At 50.2% G+C, this 19,329-nt stretch overlaps 7 protein-coding genes across 7 annotated transcripts; 4 read left to right on the forward strand and 3 right to left on the reverse strand.

Annotated features, from left to right (window-relative positions):
* Positions 1-2,066: 2,066 nt before the first annotated feature.
* BKA67DRAFT_518043 (Cullin) lies at positions 2,067-4,574 on the reverse strand (the record flags this gene model as incomplete). The annotated part of the gene is made up of 3 exons (XM_046097976.1): positions 2,067-2,124; positions 2,177-4,077; positions 4,137-4,574. 3 exons carry the CDS (start codon positions 4,572-4,574, stop codon positions 2,067-2,069), a joined length of 2,397 nt encoding a protein of 798 aa, XP_045958681.1.
* A 1,288-nt stretch (positions 4,575-5,862) lies between these two features.
* Positions 5,863-6,676, forward strand: BKA67DRAFT_535733 (uncharacterized protein; the record flags this gene model as incomplete). Its single annotated transcript, XM_046100057.1, has 2 exons — positions 5,863-6,408; positions 6,473-6,676. 2 exons carry the CDS (start codon positions 5,863-5,865, stop codon positions 6,674-6,676), a joined length of 750 nt encoding a protein of 249 aa, XP_045958682.1.
* Positions 6,677-7,319: 643 nt separating this feature from the next.
* On the reverse strand, positions 7,320-8,466 carry BKA67DRAFT_565041 (uncharacterized protein). The gene has a single exon (XM_046102789.1). The coding sequence runs from the start codon at positions 8,400-8,402 to the stop codon at positions 7,584-7,586; it is 819 nt and encodes a 272-aa protein (XP_045958683.1). The 5' UTR covers positions 8,403-8,466; the 3' UTR covers positions 7,320-7,583.
* A 719-nt stretch (positions 8,467-9,185) lies between these two features.
* Positions 9,186-10,190, forward strand: BKA67DRAFT_278234 (uncharacterized protein). The gene is made up of 2 exons (XM_046095931.1): positions 9,186-9,640; positions 9,760-10,190. The coding sequence occupies exons 1-2, from the start codon at positions 9,278-9,280 to the stop codon at positions 9,925-9,927; spliced, it is 531 nt and encodes a 176-aa protein (XP_045958684.1). The 5' UTR covers positions 9,186-9,277; the 3' UTR covers positions 9,928-10,190.
* A 58-nt stretch (positions 10,191-10,248) lies between these two features.
* Positions 10,249-12,820, reverse strand: BKA67DRAFT_278319 (uncharacterized protein). The gene is made up of 4 exons (XM_046095932.1): positions 12,304-12,820; positions 12,051-12,220; positions 11,865-11,994; positions 10,249-11,755 (listed from the first exon to the last, which is right to left on the reverse strand). The coding sequence occupies exons 1-4, from the start codon at positions 12,541-12,543 to the stop codon at positions 10,454-10,456; spliced, it is 1,842 nt and encodes a 613-aa protein (XP_045958685.1). The 5' UTR covers positions 12,544-12,820; the 3' UTR covers positions 10,249-10,453.
* A 2,248-nt stretch (positions 12,821-15,068) lies between these two features.
* Positions 15,069-16,678, forward strand: BKA67DRAFT_535737 (eukaryotic peptide chain release factor subunit 1; the record flags this gene model as incomplete). Its single annotated transcript, XM_046100058.1, has 4 exons — positions 15,069-15,104; positions 15,284-15,368; positions 15,439-15,488; positions 15,542-16,678. The coding sequence occupies 4 exons, from the start codon at positions 15,069-15,071 to the stop codon at positions 16,676-16,678; spliced, it is 1,308 nt and encodes a 435-aa protein (XP_045958686.1).
* Positions 16,679-17,425: 747 nt separating this feature from the next.
* Positions 17,426-19,094, forward strand: BKA67DRAFT_565062 (prephenate dehydratase). The gene is made up of 2 exons (XM_046102790.1): positions 17,426-17,905; positions 17,983-19,094. Exons 1-2 carry the CDS (start codon positions 17,722-17,724, stop codon positions 18,885-18,887), a joined length of 1,089 nt encoding a protein of 362 aa, XP_045958687.1. The 5' UTR covers positions 17,426-17,721; the 3' UTR covers positions 18,888-19,094.
* Positions 19,095-19,329: the final 235 nt, after the last annotated feature.

Below are 19,329 nucleotides of genomic sequence, written 5' to 3' on the forward strand. Positions count from 1 at the left end.
AGAGGATCACATGTTATCGTTGGCAGGCAGGCAGTTTATCATACATTTAACCGGCATGCCATTTCAGATCTACAGACTTATGCTGATATCCACGTCACGTATGGTGATCAATCGTAGTTTATTGATATAGAGTGTTATGTAACAGTGAGGAACAGGGTTATCCTCTGTTCCACTGAAGGCTACGTAAAGTGGTTGCCTTAGGTGTGTACCTAAGGCAACAGGTGGGAACCTGAGGCATCCAGTATATGTAAACATCAGTCATCAAGTACATACGCAACAAGATTTCAGCTGGAAGCTAATGCAAAATGATGGATTTGACACACTATAACAACTAATAAAAAATATTAAAAATAGTAACTGACTTTCCTATTGTAAAATTTGTTCTCGTGGGTAAACAGCATCCCACCATTTTGGCTTCCAGATATCTACCGGCCAAGGCACTAGAGGTAAAAATCAAAGTAAAAATAAAAATAGATTATCACTTATTGCCTCTGCTAACTTGGGTACTACAATGATGGTCCATACTTATGTCACTCATGGTAATAAATGTTTTTCCACTGTCTGTACTGTCTGGCAAATTCACTATGTGCATTCTTCTTCTTCCTCTTCTTCTTCCTCTTCTTCTTCCTCTTCTTCTTCCTCTTCTTCTTCCTCTTCTTCTTCAACACGAGCTGTATCCTATAAAACGTACAAGCCAAGCTTTTGACATTTTACGGCGAGATATAATTAGTCATACTTTTGATAAGGAGCTCATCGAGCCCACATTGTTAGGATGCGATGAGTGCCTATGTGCAGCGCTGTCATCTTCCATTGAGGATATTGGGCCATTGCTTCTCGTATTTTTCAACGGACTTGAAGGATGTTTTCGAGAAGCCTTGTGACTTTGACCATATGGCTGTATGAAGAAACAAGTTGGGTCATTATAGCGTTCTTCAGCGTCCAAGCATTCGTCATTAGGATCTACGGGGAGAGGATGAACTAATAATAAAAAATCACTAAGCCCATTCATAATCATCAGGGTTAATATTTCGTCTATGGTCTGACATTGCTCCTGAAGTTTTGTTGTAGGAGGCTCTCGTCAATGAACAGGCGTCCTTCACTAACAGCAGATGTTTCGATATTGATGTAAATTCATACTATACCACTGATGGTTTCGATTTTGTTCCTTGTAGTGAAGGCAGAAGTGACCTGGGAGGGGAGCCATGAACTGAGTTGCCTGGAGAGTCTGTCTCCTACGTAGACAACAAATCAGTTAGACACGATGTGATCATCTGATTGCTCACACATATAGCAATGATATCTATTCTCATTGTCTACAAAATTTCGGACATCAGTAGGCGCGTGTACAACCAACCCTGGCCCAATATGTTCATGTCACATCTTTATTCAGACTGCTGAGCGGTCTCGTGGTTAATGCTGCGTCGGATTATCAGGCTCGAGAACAAAGAAACCCGAACCTCAAGGATTTTACACCAACATAACTGAACCACGTTTCTCAAGCAAAACAAAGAGCTCTCAAGCCAACGGAACCAACGTTCAACCGTAAATCGTTACCAGACCAAATCAAATGCCTTCTCGCTTATCCCTTTATCCCGTCTGTTTGCTCCGCAAATCATTATGTGCGGACCGATAGTGCAGTCATGCTGTTATGATTTCGACTTAGGACAAAGCCAACGAGCGAAATGAGTATAAACAAGTACACGTGCATGCTGAGGGAGGGCAACGTATATTGCCCATGTCAGCCAGTCGAAGCCCGCAACTACTATGCCACGTGAACGTGAAGTCAGCCGTACTGATAGGCAACATCAAGAACCAGTAGAATTTAAGGGCTTGTCAAAAAGTAGTTATCCGCCGCATCAATCAGTTCAATACTGTCGTCAAGGTTTAAATTGACTTGACCTTAAACACGTCTGACCAGTTAGAGTGCGTCACAATGTTTGACGGTATACACACGCATACTCTGCAGGTTCTAATTGTCCAGTGATGCCCAATCCAGAGGTCGTCATTCGTATAGATACTAAGTAATACCACAGTGACTTGGTTTTCAAAGTTCCATGGACACCGGATCACGCCAAGTATTCGTATGAGTTTCCATCCCGCTCAAGGTAGTCCTTCTCGATGAGCCTAGAGAATATTAGCGTGCTGATTTGAAAAGAGTAGAATTTGTGAGATATACTTTTCAATGTTCTTCTTGATCTCGCCCGTATCTACTGCACCACGACTCTTGGTCTGATTGATAACCTCGGCCACCAGGTTGGCATGTGTCATGGTCTTCCTACTCTTCATAATGCGAACAATAGCGGCTTGGGTTTCGAACTGCCTGTCAACCGCAACCTTCTGGTGTGTTGCTTCATTCTCCTCCTTCGTCTCCTTGAGCTGGATCTGGTTGATCTTGACACGGTACTTGGGATCCGTGAAGGCTTTGTTGACGCTGAAGGTGTCCGTCTCCTTCACATCCTTGCCCTTGGGAGTTTTTGACAACACTCTGGTCTTACCGCACGCTAGCGACTGGAGAGTACGATCCAGGTCCTTGCCGGTCAAACCAGAGGCTTCGGCAATTTGGGGATATGTCAGAAACTCGTCATCTCTACCCTCGACCTGGTTGAACAACTCCAGAACCACTGCTTGGAAAGCACTGACGAGCAGTTCTTTGGGACCCTTATTGAATCTAGCTTTGACCGTACAGTGAGCAAGGGCGTGCTTCCACGTCAAACGACGTCCTGTGTGTTTGCTTGTGTAGAACTTCTCGAACTGTTCGATCTGCGTAGCAACATCGCCTGGCAGATTGAGACGCACATCAGGATAAGTCGGCCAAGCAGCAGCAGACAGAATATCCACGTTGAGATCCAGAGGAGCTTTGTCCCTGCCCGTGTTTTCGCGGTACGACTTGTAGGCGCTCAACTCGTCACGAGCAAGCTCTTTGTCCTTGAACATCTGCTCAAGGTTGTGGGTGAAACTTGAACCACACTCGCTCTTCAGCTTTGTTAGCATGCTGCGCTCAGCGTCGGCGCTAGCACTACGATTCATCAACAATCTGCGTGCCAAGTCCTGCTTGTAGAAGGCCTCGAAGACATCCTTGCCTTCAATGAATCTGAAAAGCTCTAGAGCTTGATCAAGCTGGCGGTCGAGCTCCGCATCCTCATCGCCGGTGCTTGCTTGGCCACTTTGCTCTGCTGCTCTACGGTCTTTGTTGTCTGACAAGAGTGACTGCGGAATAGTTTTCAGCCCACCTCGCAGAAGCATATCGATATATTTTGCAATCATCTCGCCGACCTTGGATGTTCCGGTCTTCCATGCAGACAGGATCTTCTTGTCGTTGATAAAGTTGCCGAATGCCTCTCTGAGTCCATAAGTGAACTCCTCATCCTGGTTAAAAGCATCGCGAACCATGATATCGAGGGCTCTCCTGAATTCCAATAACCGCACAATCATTTCATCACCTCTTCCCGTGTCATTGACAATGACCGCACCGGCTTTTCTAATGTACTCTTCCCATGGCCCTCTGAGATTCTTTTGCATAGCTGACAGCCGTAAAAGCTGGTAAAGCGCTTGCATAGACTCGACTGCGTTATCATCCAACAACCTGCTGACACCACCGCTGTCCAAGAGCTTCTCGGAATAACCTTCGATGAGGATTGCATGTGCGCTGTCCATGAGTTGTCTCTTTGACAAACTGTCAAAGTTGAAGGCGTTGCACCTATAATCCTCAGACGCAAGCAGCCGCTTGCAGGCGTGGATGTAAGACTTTAACGACGAGGCGCTCTGGATCTCTGCAAATTCTTCATAATACTCTCGTGATGTCTCCAATAAGCGTGGCTCGAACGATTTGCCGTAAATATTCAGAATGTGGACCATAGAGATGGACTCGCGTAACAAGGAGGCGTCAAAGGCAGAGTTTCCTCGCCGATCATGGTCGATCAGATCGGTAATACCAGCCAAAACCGACGAACCCATCTTTGAGGTCAGGAAAACCATCCTCCTGTATAGAGTGATACCCATATCGTTGATCATGGGGAGTTCTTTGGAGTTTAGTAAGAAAGTCCTGTCCAAGAAGCTGAATATGGATCGAATGGTGGCCTGCGCGGTCATCAGTACTTTTCACTTGAATGAAATTTTTGATTGCATGGAATACCTACCAGCTGATGTTGCCAAATGACCCAGTGTTTGTGTGCGCTCCTCAGCAAGTCAATGCTACTTGCCCCAGCCCCGGCCTTGATGGACTTGGCCATGTCTTCGTTCAGGTAGTCTTCGCATCGTTTCCACAGAAAGTCGCTGAGTTTCTTTTCCTCTCGAGTCTTGCGGAGGTATTGACATAGGCTCTCGATGTTTTTGTATAGTGTATCAAAGGGCTGTCTTGGTTGTTGTCTTGCGAATATGGACTGTAGCGCAGATTCCAAGTCCTCCCATATCTTCTGGTAGAACTGTTCGAGACTGTTCGTCCTCGACACAGTCCTTAGATTCTTGATCACCAGCTTCTTGGCGCCTTTGCCGGGCTGGAAAGCAGTGCTTCCCCTTGGCTTCGTCAGGTCGATGAGGGGAGCATTCTGTGGTTGCTTGCCCTGTACTTTACTCATTTTCTGGACTGTGGGTTGACTTGGACTAGGGCTCGGTTTATTTCGCTTCAGGTCGTGTCCGATCGGCCGGCTCTCAGAAGGTCGTCGCTTACGTTGCGAGGCAGCAGGTGTCGATTTGCTGTGCTTCGAATGGGTCCCAAGTGCACTGGCCGATCCAATCCGTGGCGATCCTGGCGTTGAAGACGGCATGGGCCTGACGAAAGAGCCACGCGAAGGTGTGTGGATATGCTCTCTCTCTACTGAGACGATGTTGCCGGGTTTGGATGACGAACTAATAAGTGATGTGGACGTTTGAGATTTTCGATTCACACCTCGCACGCCATCAGTTGGCTGAAGAGTGTCGTGACGTTCACTCGGGAGCTTTATCTTTCAATGATGCAAGCTCCCATATCGCGCCGGGGCCCGTCACGCTTAAGTCCGATGCGCTCTTAACGCGGGTACAACACGGGGGGGTCTGGCGGGTGCTACAGTACAGTACACATCGCGGGGGGGATCCGACCCGACCGAGCTACCCCGCTAAGGCACGCTATCCATATCCATTAATAGTGGTATATATGTATGTATCACTATAGCACAGCGAACAAGACTGTGGAAGCATCCGCGTGACTTCAGATGGTTGTCGTATCAAGTTGCCCATGCCCATGTCCATGCAATCTTGGTATCTTGGGATCTTACACAGAGAACGGCAGGAACCAGTGTGTTCAAGGCATCAACCTGTTGAAGTTCTGTATCGACTGTCAATTTGGATGAACATAACTACTAATTACATAACCATGCTGTTCTCGACGTGCCCGCAGGTGAAGCTGGAGCAAACAGGTTCACCCCTGGCCGTAACGGTGGTTAGGTATAACGCACATATGTTATAAACAGGTGCTGTACTGTGTTGTAAAATGTCAGCTCTATTCAATAGCTCTTAATTTTCTTGCCATAGGTTTTATTCAAACCACCAACTACTCAATCCGGGATACAGGGTAAATTTACGTTCACGTAAGCTTCTCAACGTGCGTTGCTCCGAAGAATGAACCACCACCGTTTCAGATCTTGATAGCTTCATGCTTACACATAGAACCATGATGCAGTGCTCTTATAGAAGAAGTAGGCGCCATCTAAACCAATCGTGCAGATTGGCAGGTGTGTCCCAAGAGCCGCTCATGGAAGGCGCAAGCTTGCTCGAGGAGAAGACAAAAAGTCTACGACACTATGGCGACAAGTCTCTTTCTACTACATTCTCGATCTTTTACAGACAGGCGTAGCATTCGATTTTTGTTGATTGGCAACCAAGTACAATATGGACCAAGATGCAGAAACTCAGCCTCAGTTTACTGAAGCGAGAGACTTTACACGTACTCCCCAAGGGGTTACTCCAGCGCATTCTATAGCCTCAAATCATTCGGGTCAACAGGGTCGTGAGCTTGTTCGCCCGAATACAGTCACAACTGGGACAATACAATTCCTGCCGGGCCCGGTACTAGAACCCGCCCGCAGACACACTACCATCATTTCCACCGAAGATCAATCTGGGGATGTGCGAAGAACCAGTCGAACGTTCCCGACCACAGTTGCCGGTCCGAGCCGCCCATTCTTCATTTCCCCCTTCCTGAAAACGCCCGAAACCTCGAGTGACGTGAGTCCCGAGAGGAACATTCAAGGGCCGCCGCTCAGGGTACAGATGGATCAGCCTGAGAAGAGGGTCACCAACGATACTCAGCAGAGCAGTGTTACTGAGAAGGAATGGGAGCACCAGCGAAGGATGGAGCAGAAGCGACGAGTCAGGGAGTTCCCGCGACGCCTGATCACCTCCATTGTTGGTGGCGTCTTTGTCATTGCCCCCATGGTAAGGCCCCTGAGGGTTTAAATCTGCCAATCTGGCAAGTTTCTTTAACGCCTGACGCGCTTAGGTTACCATGAGTATTGATCGCTCCTTGACGAAGGACTTGATCACAAGCTGTGTAGCTATACTGCTCTTCGGTATCACATTAGCTTGGGTCAGCACATCGGACGAGGTCAGCTTGTTTGTGGCCACAGTCGGCTATGCTGCTTTTCTTGCTGTTTTTGTTGCCGTGGGAGACGATAAGAATGTTGCTATCATGACCCGAGGATAACTGTTTCTTGTAATTCAATGTACTAGATGTCTATGTGATAAAAAGTCAGTATGTACGTACTTGTCAGACCTAGCCATCAAGTTATTCGATCTTTGGTTTACACTTCCACTCCAGTTGTTTCGTAATATGAGCTATATTCCTGTTTCGCCCAGTAACCACCGCGCTCCACAGGATAAAACTATGGTGAACATAAAACGGTCTTTCTGTGACAACATCAAACGAGATGGAATAATTCATTAATGAAAGTAAAAAAAATTTGCTTATGGAAAAGAGAGAATATGTCACAATACTTGTACTATATATTACCAGCCGAAATGGCTAGCCCGTTAACATGAATGAAAGCAATCAAATCAAATCAGCCATCCATTAAAAAGTTTAGTAGTTCCCACCCTCGCGGCTGGCCTCCGTAACCGATCCTGGAGCCTCGTAGCCTTGGTTCGAAATGGAGCCAGGGACAGACTCGGGGGTATAGTAGTCTGAGCCCTGAAATTTGCCCTTGGAGCGAGGCTGGCCTCCGCTGTTCAGATTGTTCTCGACGAACTCCTTGCTCTACTGAGTATTTCGAAGCTACACACGTCATTGAAAGTGTAAAAGAGGCTATCCGAAGGTCTGACTTCATCGTTGTATCATGACTCTAGTTTATGTACCCTTTGCTCTCAATGTGGAAGACGGGGATACCACATACAACGATCTACTCATATCAGCATATACCTGTCTTATATATTAGGAGAAATTCCTCGAGCCCCATAAACGTCTCTTGTTTGTATAACACCCATGTAATCATAATGTCAAAACATGTCACTTCACTATTCGCGTGTTGCTGGCTATCTGGGTACGGAATATCAGGGATGCACGACGCGACGTGTCATGACAAATAAACTGACAGCTTCGTATTCATACTCCTCCTCTATACCAGGATCGACACCTTGCGCACAAGATACCATGAATCACAAACTCTCCAATCGTCACTTTCGCTCCTTTGCTTGATCGTGCCGTAATTTTCCCAGCCCGACTCGTCCAGGCTCTCAGCCAATTCCAGAAGCAGTTTTCTGACCTTCATCGAGTCCTGACCATGACACCGCCACGGCCGGCCCTTCAACGAGAATTGGTATGCATCGTGATTCTGGCTCCACTCTCCCTTTTCGAGATACTCAAGCTTGGTCAGGCAATTCTCGACAGATTTCATCAGGCTCGTGTTGGCGTCCGAACGAGAATGTGCCACAGAGGCTGCAGGAGACCACGGACAGTGCACGAAGATCTTGTTCGAAGAGTGGAACTGGATTACCAGCCACTCCACCTCTGGGTTGCCCGACGCAGCATTCTTGAAGAGCAAGGTATCCTTGGACCCTATCTTCTCGCTCAGACTGATCGACGTCGTCAGGCGCCACGAACGATCGTAGAGATATGCCAGGATGTTCCGTAGCAGCACCCGTGAGCCGACTGCCTCGTTCGTGCCCATCAGGCCCCAGGGCCGCCCCTTCATCTGATACTCGTGCGACCCGGCGTACTGCGATGCAGCTTTGATGCCCGGCGGCCAGGAGGACGTGAGCACAAATTCTGCTTCTTGGTATACTTCTTCCGGAAAGCCCAAGAACCTGATGCGATCTGATTTACTCAGAGACAACGCTGCATATTTCCTCGCAGTCGCGTCTGTGGCATTCGCGATAATAGGCGACTGGCCAGCACCGCCTGTGCGAGAAATCGCGGACGAGTTTGGAGATGACATCTCTCGCCAGAGAGCAACTTACAGCCGGTTTGACCAGGGATTTTGAAGGATGAGATGTTTTTTTGTCGAAACCCAAAGTTAAACACGAAGTGTGAGGTATGGACGTGGTTGCATTGGCCGGAGAGACGATTAATGTTGAGGAAATAAATTGGTTTATATATGGCTTTCTGAGCTTGTAATTCAAATCCGCAGTGCATGGAGGCCAGGCTACACTACCCATATATGAGCAGACTATTTAGCTCATTGTGGTCACCGAAGTGCCCAGCCCGGATCTTGGCAACTACTTGAACGTCCGTATCTCGTTTAAGACCACAAGCCGCAGCCCTACCAACAGCCCCTACTCATCGGAGAGTGTGTCAGTTGACCCAACCCATCAGTGGCTTGTTGGTCTCGGTTCCATTGAACATGCGCGCCAGTTTGGGCACATAAGTTGGTGGTATCGAGCTACGAAATGCCTGCTTACACTGCTATGCATAATAAAGATCACGGTGGGTGTCGACACCCTGTAGCAGCAAGAATGCAGAGGCCAAGATATGTACAAAAGCAGGTGTAGAACTGAAAGCCAGTCGCCGGGTGTGTCTTGGGAAGATAGGGAGCGACTGACCAAGATAATTTAATTCGCCTTGCCGAGTAACTTTCCAGGAGATGGTTGAGGTGCAGGTGCCAGTCAGCTGCCCACTTTCCAAGCATTCCTCGTTGGCTTCGCGCATCCCGCAATCATCCAAGCTTCCCCCGGGCAAGGCAAGGCAGGGAAGAGCTCCAGCACCCGATCCTCGGCCATTGAACCCATGATAACGTTGTGGCATCTTCCGCAATCTCTGCACCAAAACACAAAACTCTCCGATCTGTAGAGGAACACATACGCAGCGTCAAACATGTCGATACCCACGCAAATAGCCGAGACGGTGCAGACAGCGCACATCAACCGCGCGCCGTCCCCACACCACGACATCAACCCGTCGACGTCGGCCTCCGTCAAGGAACCCGTGCGGGTCTCGTACCCGGACCCCGAGCAGCATGACGAACGCGAGGCGGAGGTCGTCGTGGAGGGGGAGGAGTTTGCCTCGGAATACGACGAAGACAACGAGAGCGAGATACCAATAAGCGTGCTGCGGCCGCACAGGAGGCGCCACGACTTCCCTCCCATGCCGGACCTGAGGTTCGAGCAGAGCTATCTGCACAGCATCGAGAAGGCCGAGAGCTGGGGAGGCGTCGCTTGGATTACCATCAGGGATCAGGTCGGTGGCATCTCATCCTCGTTGTTTCCCGTCATCAGTCTGCCATGACTAGGCCATGGTCAGGGGGCACGCACGCATGAGGTCCAAGAGCGGTGATTGCTAACGCTTCGTACCTGCAGATCATGATGCCTTTCGCGCAGGGCATACTGTACAATCTCGCCATCTGTGGCTGGCAGTTTTGGAATAAGAATGCACAATACAATGGCAGCTCAGTTGGTGCTAGGATACGGCGATGGTGGTATGGTGTGAACAACTGGCCAATACCCACCAAGATCAAGAGGGCTTGAATCAAACGTCGCGGCGGTCATGATGACACAGTTCGGGATAGGCGAATAAATGCGCGGGCACTCGAGAACATCCAGCCATACATGTCGGTTATAGCCCTCGAAGTGGGAAGGAAGCATTACACTTCATTTGCATCCCAACGGAGGGACGCCTGGCACAAGGCATTTTGCACTAAAGATACAGCCCACTGCCTATATGTACTATAGAGCCGCCTTGAAGTGACGTACAAGCTTTCTGGCAATAACATACAAACCAAGACTTCGTGCGAGGGGCACAACTTGATGCATACAGGTCACCACCTCCTGGTATCAAATCTTCTACTCATCACCCGTAAACAACATGAAGGCCTACCGTTCCCTCAATGCCTCAAAATGTCGCTTTTTTGAGGGTGTAACACCCTCGAAACCAACGCCTAAAACCAAGCTCAAGCGGTAAAACCATGAACGCAAAACCATGAACGCAATCACAGCAGAGGTTTCGATCCGTAGAAGCGCCGTCCTGTAATCTCAATCCTCATACAACCGAGTTCTACTCGACGGGCGGCCGCGTAATGGGCGGCGGCGGTGGCGCCTGTAATTTCTCTGGGCTTTCCCTGTAAGCCAGAGATTTGGATTGCAAGGTATGGGTTGCTGGTGATAAAGGCAGCTGCCCTGCGGGTATAGCAACAGAAGCTGACTCCCGCACTTGTGGCTCAGGAGTGCCCCTTTCCCTAGATGCGACCGTTGCAGCATCTCCATCCTGGTCCTCGCTTTTCGTCTCTGTTGGCTCATCGACCGCAGCCTTCGCTACAGATCCGTTGTAACGAAACTTGTCAAAGTCGATTTTCACTCCTTCTTTCTCGGCAGGGACCCTTAGCTTCACGACCATACTCTCAGCACTGTCATCCAGCTCGTTGTCATCGTCGGCCATTTCTACGTCCTCATCGAATTCGTCCTCTTCATCCTCGGACTCGACATCAGGCACATGATCATCTTCATCCTCGCCCAAATCTGGCTCGCTGTCGTCCTCGTCCTCGTCAGAATTGTACTCATCATTACGTGAGGATGGCCAGCCATTGGTGCCATGGTTGGCCGCAGCGGACCTCCGTGGGCGACCGCTTGGCCCGAGGGAGGATTCCTTAGATGATGCTCGTGCCGAAGCTCCTCTGACGGACATTTGATCGTGGTCGGGGTCCGTAGTCACGATGTTGTTTGAAGCATCAACTGTCATACGTGAAGGTGCCTTGATCTGACGGCCGCTAGCTGTGGTGACGGGCCCAGCAGGCTCGGCTGGAGTAGTCGTACCTGTATTGCGTGTCGAGCGGCGAACACCGGAACCGTCCGTCAGGAAATCCTCGTCGTCGGAATATGTGTACTTCATACGCTTGCCTCTGGTTCTCCCTTCATACATGGAGAAGCCAGGTTCAGGACGCTTGAAGCGCTCCTTCTGTTGTTGGCGGTATTCTCGTCTCCTGCGCTTCTCTTCCGAGGCCTCGAATCTAGGAACAGCAGCCAGCATCTGCTGTGCAAGCTTCTTCCCTTTCTGACCGCCATCCTTCGTCTGTAGTCTTTCTACGAGTGCATTGAGCTCTTCAATGCTTCCTGCAACACTCCGCCATGTTCTGTTAAATCCTGCTGGGTTGCTTTCGCGATAGACTCGAAAGTTGGTGTCATCTAGGCCCTCGATGAGGAAGTAACGGCGCTTGTCGCTATCGGAGCCCCAGGGTTGGACAGAGAGTGGTTGGTTTAGGTCGTCTTCACGGCGATTGCCCTTGTAGGACGTGTTGATAATCTGTTTGACCGAATCTGAGGACGACAAGCTCCAGAGCACGAGGGTTCGCAATAAAGTGAGCTAAGCACAAATCGTCAGTCGCATCGGACCATGCCATTATGGGGATCATTATTTGAGGGGCAGCACGACATGTGAGGATATGGGTTTGGCAGGTTGTTTTGGTACGTACTCGTTCCGTGGGGTTCATTGATATAAACGATGCGCCGCCTGATAGAGGGTTCTTTTTCTGCCAATCCTTGGGCCATTGGCTCTTGTGAGTCGAAATAGCATCTTCTAGAGCTCTACCGTAATGTCCCGGTCTGTAAAAGTTAGCCATGCCCCATTTACTGGGTTTGGAGCAGGTATTGCGTCATACTTGACATCTTGCTTGCGATTCAACAGTAAGCCGAGGACTGCGCACAGAAACAGCTCGACGCGGTCGCCGGGAACAGATCCGGTGACATCGCTTTCCAATTCTTGCGGTCCAAAGTTGGGAAGCGACTTTGGGAAGGCATCGCTGAATCGGCTTCGGAACATTACGATGAACTGGGCGCGGAATAGATTAGCTTAGCGCGCGACCCCACGCGATATCTCGCGTTTTCGACGCGACTTTTGACATTTTCACATACCGCAATGGCCGGATTGTCGGCGAGAACATAATCGTGAGGTGGCGAAGGCGATCTCTTGCGTGGCGGCGGTGAGGGTTCTCTGGTGGGCTTTGCAGGCTTGCTACCGTTGGGAAGCTTGTGGAAGAACTTCAGGATGCCGGTACCCTTGTCTTCCTTGAGCTCGACGTCATTCTCGTCGTCAGAGGGAGCTGGAGACAACGAAGAGAGAGACGTGAGGTCACTGGACTCGTCGTCTGCCATGTTGTGCAGTGGTTGATTGTGGTTTGAGGTCGGCGAGTTTGATGGAATGCTGAGGGTGGAGGTTAGTCTAAGGTAGAGTGCAAGCGGCAGATGAAATGTCGAGGTCGCCCACACAAATTGGGCCGCACTAAAACGCACAAGCACCCCCTGGCCTCGGTGGCATATCAAGTATGAGGTGCATTTGATAGGTTAGGTCAGGTTAGGTAAGGTATGTAGGCAAAGATGATCTATTAGGCAGCTACCGCAAATGCACTCTGACGTTTCGTTTTGTTTCGTTCCTGCGACTTGTCAAAGCCGAACGACTGAGGACATGCTTCCGGACCTAAGAATTCCATTCGCCCGGTAGACTCGTCTGGATGGAGTGGTCATGATCATAGTTGAAGCAATCCGTTCTGACCTCTTTTGGAGTAAGGGTTCCGGTTCTGGTTCTCCAAGCTAAGTAAGCTCACCTGATATGCCATGACCATAACTAACGCTGGGAACATTGGCCCTCTACATTCACAAATCCGAACATGAACCCATGTCTTCAGCAGCTGCAATGTGTTGCCCACTGCTCACATGCCTATTTGCAGGTGGTCGTGGATTATCGAAGTCACGTTGAGAACCTTGAAAGCGGGAAGCTGGACTTCATAGCCCATGAACCAGCCCCCACCTGGTAGCCCGAACCAACCACATTGCTGGCAGCAAGGCCAACATCCCATGCTAGCCTGCAGTGTAAGCATACGGTTGAGATCTGTCGGCGACGAGTGAGATCAAGGGACTGATCATCAAGACACGGTGTCAGAGCAATTGCAGCTCAATCTCATCCACCGCCCCAATGGGTTGTAGCTCCACCGCAGGCACTCGCGTCGCCAAAATTTGAGTATAGAGCTCAGGTCGGCAGGCTCCGAAACGAGGTCGTCGCCAACACAAGTATTCACCAAATGTGTCCGCTGAACGGAGTTGTAGGACAATTATCCAAGCTTTCTGTCAAAGAAGCTGACTGAGAAGACAGGTGCTATTCCGACCTCGTAAAAAGGTCGCAGGGCCACACGCAAGGCTGTGCAAAGGTCGTCCTTGATCCATCAAGCTCTCTTCGCCACGGGACGACCACGACTGCCATCAGGCTTCCATGCGTGGTCGGTCCACTCAGCGTCCTGGACGAAGTTCACAAACCACAGACGGCAAGGAGGACTGCCGGCTGTCCAGTGCAACGGCCATGTTGCTTTTGAAGCACAAAAAGCGTGCTTGCACGTTGGGATGGCTTTCTTGCATTATGCGTCCTCGGGTCAAGCTCCGTGTAGTGTGCGTGGCCTTCATGATACCATGCAGCATCGCTAGGCGAACATTGTTGATCGTATTCAGCATCGGCTTCGCAACCGTGTCTTGCGCACGCAAAACACGCCAGACCATGGCCCTACCTTGCCAAATTGGCAACCGCATCCACCACTTGCTTTACCTACATGTTAACAAGCAGATTTCTCACCATTTAAATTGCAAAAACTATGCACATGTCCTTTCAAGCGTCAAAGAGAACCATCATTGACAGTGCACCACCAATACATTTTGAGCGAGTCAAAACGTATGCCTCTCAATCAGTTGCGCAGTGGTCACCGAAGGCGATGCATGCCTAACACAGCAGCGTCGTTAGTACTGGGGTCGCTGATGTTGACAAAGACGAGGCAGACGTGACTCGATGTGTTGTTGTGAGGAGGTTGGGTGGAGGCCAAGCCTTTCTTGAAGCACAGACCTATCGTACCATCGACTTCTGCATAAGCTTTTAAATGTGCATATAGCCGCTGGTCTCTACTATATGCAGTTGACAGCACTCTATTTCGGTGATCAAAGTAGATTAGGAAGTGATGCAAAATTCTCTAACTCTTTCAACGATCTATACAATTCAAGAGTTCTTGTGCACTTCTCTGAAGTCACTGTCGGAGAGTTATGTGTTATTCGAGAGTCGAAGTAATCACGATTAGGGTGATGGCACTCTGTTGATGGATATTGTGCTGCAGATCTGCTTAGCGTATGAGTGAAAACCCTGGGCGGGCCTAGGGGGGGGCTCTGGCGGGATTTTGCAAGTTCCGCCCTGCCACCTGACTCTGTTGGATGCCTGGGGTCAGCTCTGACTCGGTCGATATCCGCTTATGTAGGTTATAGGTTACTGTAGGCTGTGAGACGCGGGGCAGTCGGGAAACCCGAGAAAAAGAAACTTGCCCACATCTCAAGGTCAAAGCAAGGACAGAGAGAAGGGAGAGAGTGACGCTGTTGGCAACCCGCTTGAGTTGGTCTAGCCTAACGTCAGCCAACGACCGCCCGAGAATCTGCTTGGCACCATCTGGCTTTCTGCTTTTTGCTTTCTGCTTTCTGAGTCCTGACCTCCACCGGGCACTAACTCAACTTAACTATTTTGTTTCTTGCTGAAATTCCCACTTCTGACCGACCATTTCCTTCTTCGCATACGGACGCTTGACGTTCTATTTTGATTCATTTGCAATTGGCAACTTCGTTTTATATACCTCAGTACTGTTTGCAAAGCGCCCAACATGAGTGACGCTCAGGCAAGCGAGGCCGAGAAGAACGTGAGCATTTTTCCTTCCCCCCCTTCCCTTCCCCCTCTGGCGCACACAGATTTCACCCCGCCTTATCTCCAACTGAATCCATCGTTACCCTACCACGCGACGTCTACTCTTTATTTCTATCTTTTCTTTTACCCGCCCAAGTTTCGGCTTGCACAGACACTGACATTGCCCTCGAACAGATTGAGATATGGAAGGTGAAGAAGCTCATCAAGCGCCTTGAGGCCGCGCGTGGTAATGGCACCTCCATGATTTCCCTCATTATTCGTGAGTCTCGCCGCCTGCCCCGTCATTCGTGCGAACGACTTGAGGCCTGTCTGTCTAACGTGCACCAAAGCTCCCAAGGATCAAGTGTCGAGAGCAGCCAAGATGTTGGCTGAAGAATACGTATGTATCTCCAGTGCTGCATGTCGCATTGCCCAGTCTGACCTCGTCTCCAGGGTACCGCCTCCAACATCAAATCTCGAGTCAACAGACAATCCGTCCTCTCGGCCATTACCTCGACCCAGCAGAGACTCAAGCTTTACAACAAGGTCCCTCCTAACGGACTTGTCGTCTACTGTGGTGAAATCTTGACCTCGGAAGGAAAGGAGCGAAAGGTCAACATCGACTTCGAGCCCTTCAAGCCTATCAACACCTCTCTATATCTTTGCGACAACAAATTCCATACCGAGGCCTTGGCTGAGCTGCTAGAGTCCGACCAGAAGTTCGGTTTCATTATCATGGATGGTAACGGAGCCCTTTTCGGTACCCTCAGCGGTAACACAAGAGATATTGTGCACAAGTTCTCCGTCGACCTTCCCAAGAAGCATGGTCGTGGTGGTCAATCCGCCCTGCGTTTCGCCCGTCTTCGTGAGGAGAAGAGACACAACTATGTTCGAAAGGTCGCCGAGTTGGCCGTGCAGAACTTCATCACCAACGACAAGGCCAATGTCGCCGGTATCATCCTCGCCGGTTCTGCCGACTTCAAGACCGATCTGAACTCCTCCGATCTGTTCGACAACCGTCTGGCCACCAAGGTCATCAAGGTTGTAGATGTCTCCTACGGTGGTGAGAACGGCTTCAACCAAGCCATCGAGTTGTCTTCTGAGACGCTTGGCAACGTCAAGTTCATCCAGGAGAAGAAGCTCATCGGGAAATACTTCGAGGAAATCAGCCAGGATACCGGCAAGGTTTGCTACGGTATCGACGATACCCTCAAGGCTTTGGAGCTTGGTGCCGTCGAAACCTTGATTGTCTTCGAGAACTTGGAGATCACTCGCTGGGTCCTGAAGGACAGCAACGGTGCCGAAATTCAGCTCCACACCACCAAGCAGCAGGAGCAGGATCGCTCCAGATTCATGGACAAGGAGACCAACCAGGAGATGGAGGTTGTGGCCCAAGATTCTTTCATCGAATGGATCGCTGAGCACTACAAGGACTTTGGAACCAACCTTGAGTTCGTCTCCGATCGTTCCACTGAGGGTAACCAATTCGTAAAGGGTTTTGGTGGTATCGGCGGTATTCTTCGATACAAGGTTAACTTCGAACAACTGGCCGAGGTGGATGAGGATGATGATGACTACTACGACGATTGACCCGATGATGCCCTCGACTCTACCGAGGGACAGACTCAAGCCACTTCATCAAAGCAATCACTTGTCGCCGAGGAGCCCGAGTGTCCACCGCAGCCTAACCCCACCACTGTGCCGTTGATCAAGTCCGATCCGTTGTCTTACAAGGAGCGGCGCCTACAGACATTGGGACCAGCTACTTCCCTTCATACGGCTAAGCAGGTGGCCCGGCCGAGCCGGCTTCGCGATATGATGACGGCAACTTGAGTTTAATCCATAGCTTGGAAAGGAGGTGAGTCTAATGAGCTTGAACAGTTTACAACGCCCGAACTAACTGACACCGTCCCAGATCGAGAAGATACTTTCCGAAAATACTCGGAACATAAGAACTTGGGTTTTACTTTCACTACTGGATTCTAGCTGCGAAGAGATGAATCAAGGATAGAGACCGCACCTATCTGTGTTCGTCTGACATTATACCCTCCTGCAGCATGGATCTGGTCACGGCGGTGTCTGTTTAGTCATGGCCTGGGTTTTGTGAAGGCAGATAGTTCACTCAATTATGCTTCTGGTGACATTCCTAGATTGAAGAATGCAAAAAGTCGTTCGTTGTAATACCGCCGTCTGTTTTGATTCCGTTGGCTAGTCTCAAGTGCATATACTGTGACTGCATATACTGCGACTACAGTGTTCTGATAAAATTACAAACCTGCTAGCCCCCTGAAAGTTATAACAGCGTTCGTACACCATGTGCCAAATGGCGTGTAACCATGCGTACAGTAAGCTTGACAATGTCTGGTGGATCGTTGCAGGCGTCAAAGTTGCTGCTGGCAGGGCGCGGTCCCGCATTTCACACTACAGAGTAAAAGCAGATTCAGTGCGAGAATTCCATGACTATCTAATGCCGACTTCATCTTGCATCAGGGCCTGGAATTTAGAGTTTCTAGGGCCATACATATGCTACACGAGTTCTATGTGGGAGACATTGAATAAGCATAAGACAATACCCTAAGGTTAGTTGAGCAGAGCCAACGGAATTGGCTCTTCCGGTAGTCGGGCCTCTCAAAATGAGCGCTCCGTCTAGAACTACGGTGGCCGAGTCACCAGCAGAACCAATCCAGATGGAGATGTCGACAGAAAAGAAACCGGTGGTCTGTTTTTTGGGACCTGAGACCTCTTATACACACCAGGCAGCGCTACAGACTTTTCCGCCGGAGCAATTCGAGCTCCAACCTGTACAGACCATCAAAGGTATCACGCTCCTGACCCCTGCATTCCGCATTTCAAGATTGCAACATGATGAATAAAATTAAATTTTTTTTATACAGATGTCTTCGACACAACTCAATCCGGCCCCGCGTCATACGGCGTGGTGCCCTTTGAAAACTCAACCAACGGCTCCGTGGTCTTCACCCTGGACCACTTCGCGGACCGCGAGGCCCGGTACCGAGATCTGAGCGTCTGTGCAGAGGCATATCTGGACGTGCACCACTGCCTGCTGGGATATCTCCCTCCTGCCTCGGCGGAGCCCACAACGCCACCGCCCCAGTCCGATGGATCGGTGACCGGGCAGAAACAGCCCGCGATGCCTCTCGCCTCCCTTGGTCATGTCAAGCGGGTCTACAGCCACCCGCAGGCCTGGGGCCAGGTCACCCGCTTCATGCACACGTATCTCAAGGGCATCGAGACCATCGATGTCAGCTCGACGAGCAAAGCCGCCGCACTCGCCAAGGCCGACTCCAGCGGGACGAGCGCGGCGGTCAGCAGTGCGCTAGCGGGCGAGCTGCAAGGCCTCGATTTCCTGGCCAGGAACATCGAGGACCGGGAGGACAACACCACCCGCTTTTTCGTGCTGAGGAAGGGCACGGGGAAGCAGGGCAGTGACATTCCCGAACTGGAAGGCCGGGTCCCGGGAAGAAGGGGTTTGGTGGAGGAGGACAAGAAGAAGAGTCAACAACCGAGGACAAAGTCGCTGGTCTCCTTCACAGTGCCGCATGCGGCTCCCGGCGCCCTGGCTGATGTGCTGGAGTGCTTCAGGAAGGGCGGGCTGAACCTCACGAGTATCAACAGCAGGCCGAGCCTGAGCGAGCCCTTCCAGTATGTCTTCTTCGTCGAGTTCGAAGGGCACAAGTTCGAGGACCCGGAGGGGAAGGTACAAGAGGTTCTTGAGGGTGTGGGACGCGTCGCGCAGAGCTGGCGCTGGTTGGGAAGCTGGACCAACATGAGGGCCTGATGGGGGATCACTTATTCATATGCAGGATTCTGATACACACAAGTGGTTACATAGGAATGGGCTCTGGGAAATCTCTTCAAATGAGGTGTAGCAAATCCTTTGCTAGATGGGGCATACGCTGGGTATTTTCACTCTTTTCTAAGCGCAGATACATACAAAATAAGAATTACCTATCAGTTGTCAGCCCAGCCCATCTTACTATAAGCCTACCTTTAAATACGAAGGAATGTTTGCGACGTGAATTTACTTGTTTGCATAAAACCAAAATGGAGCTCGGCCTTTCGTTCAAGGACAAGAACCAGGCACAACCTATCCTCAGCATGCTCGAGTAGAGAATGAACAAGACCTATTGCTCAGACAACGTCGCAAAAATAACCTGGAAATAGGTTAAGTCCCGGGAATGAGACAGCGTTTGATGAATGAAATAGCGAGCTGGAGTCTT

Source organism: Truncatella angustata (assembly GCF_020726525.1).
Source record: "Truncatella angustata strain MPI-SDFR-AT-0073 chromosome Unknown BKA67scaffold_4, whole genome shotgun sequence".
NCBI lineage: Eukaryota > Fungi > Ascomycota > Sordariomycetes > Amphisphaeriales > Sporocadaceae > Truncatella > Truncatella angustata.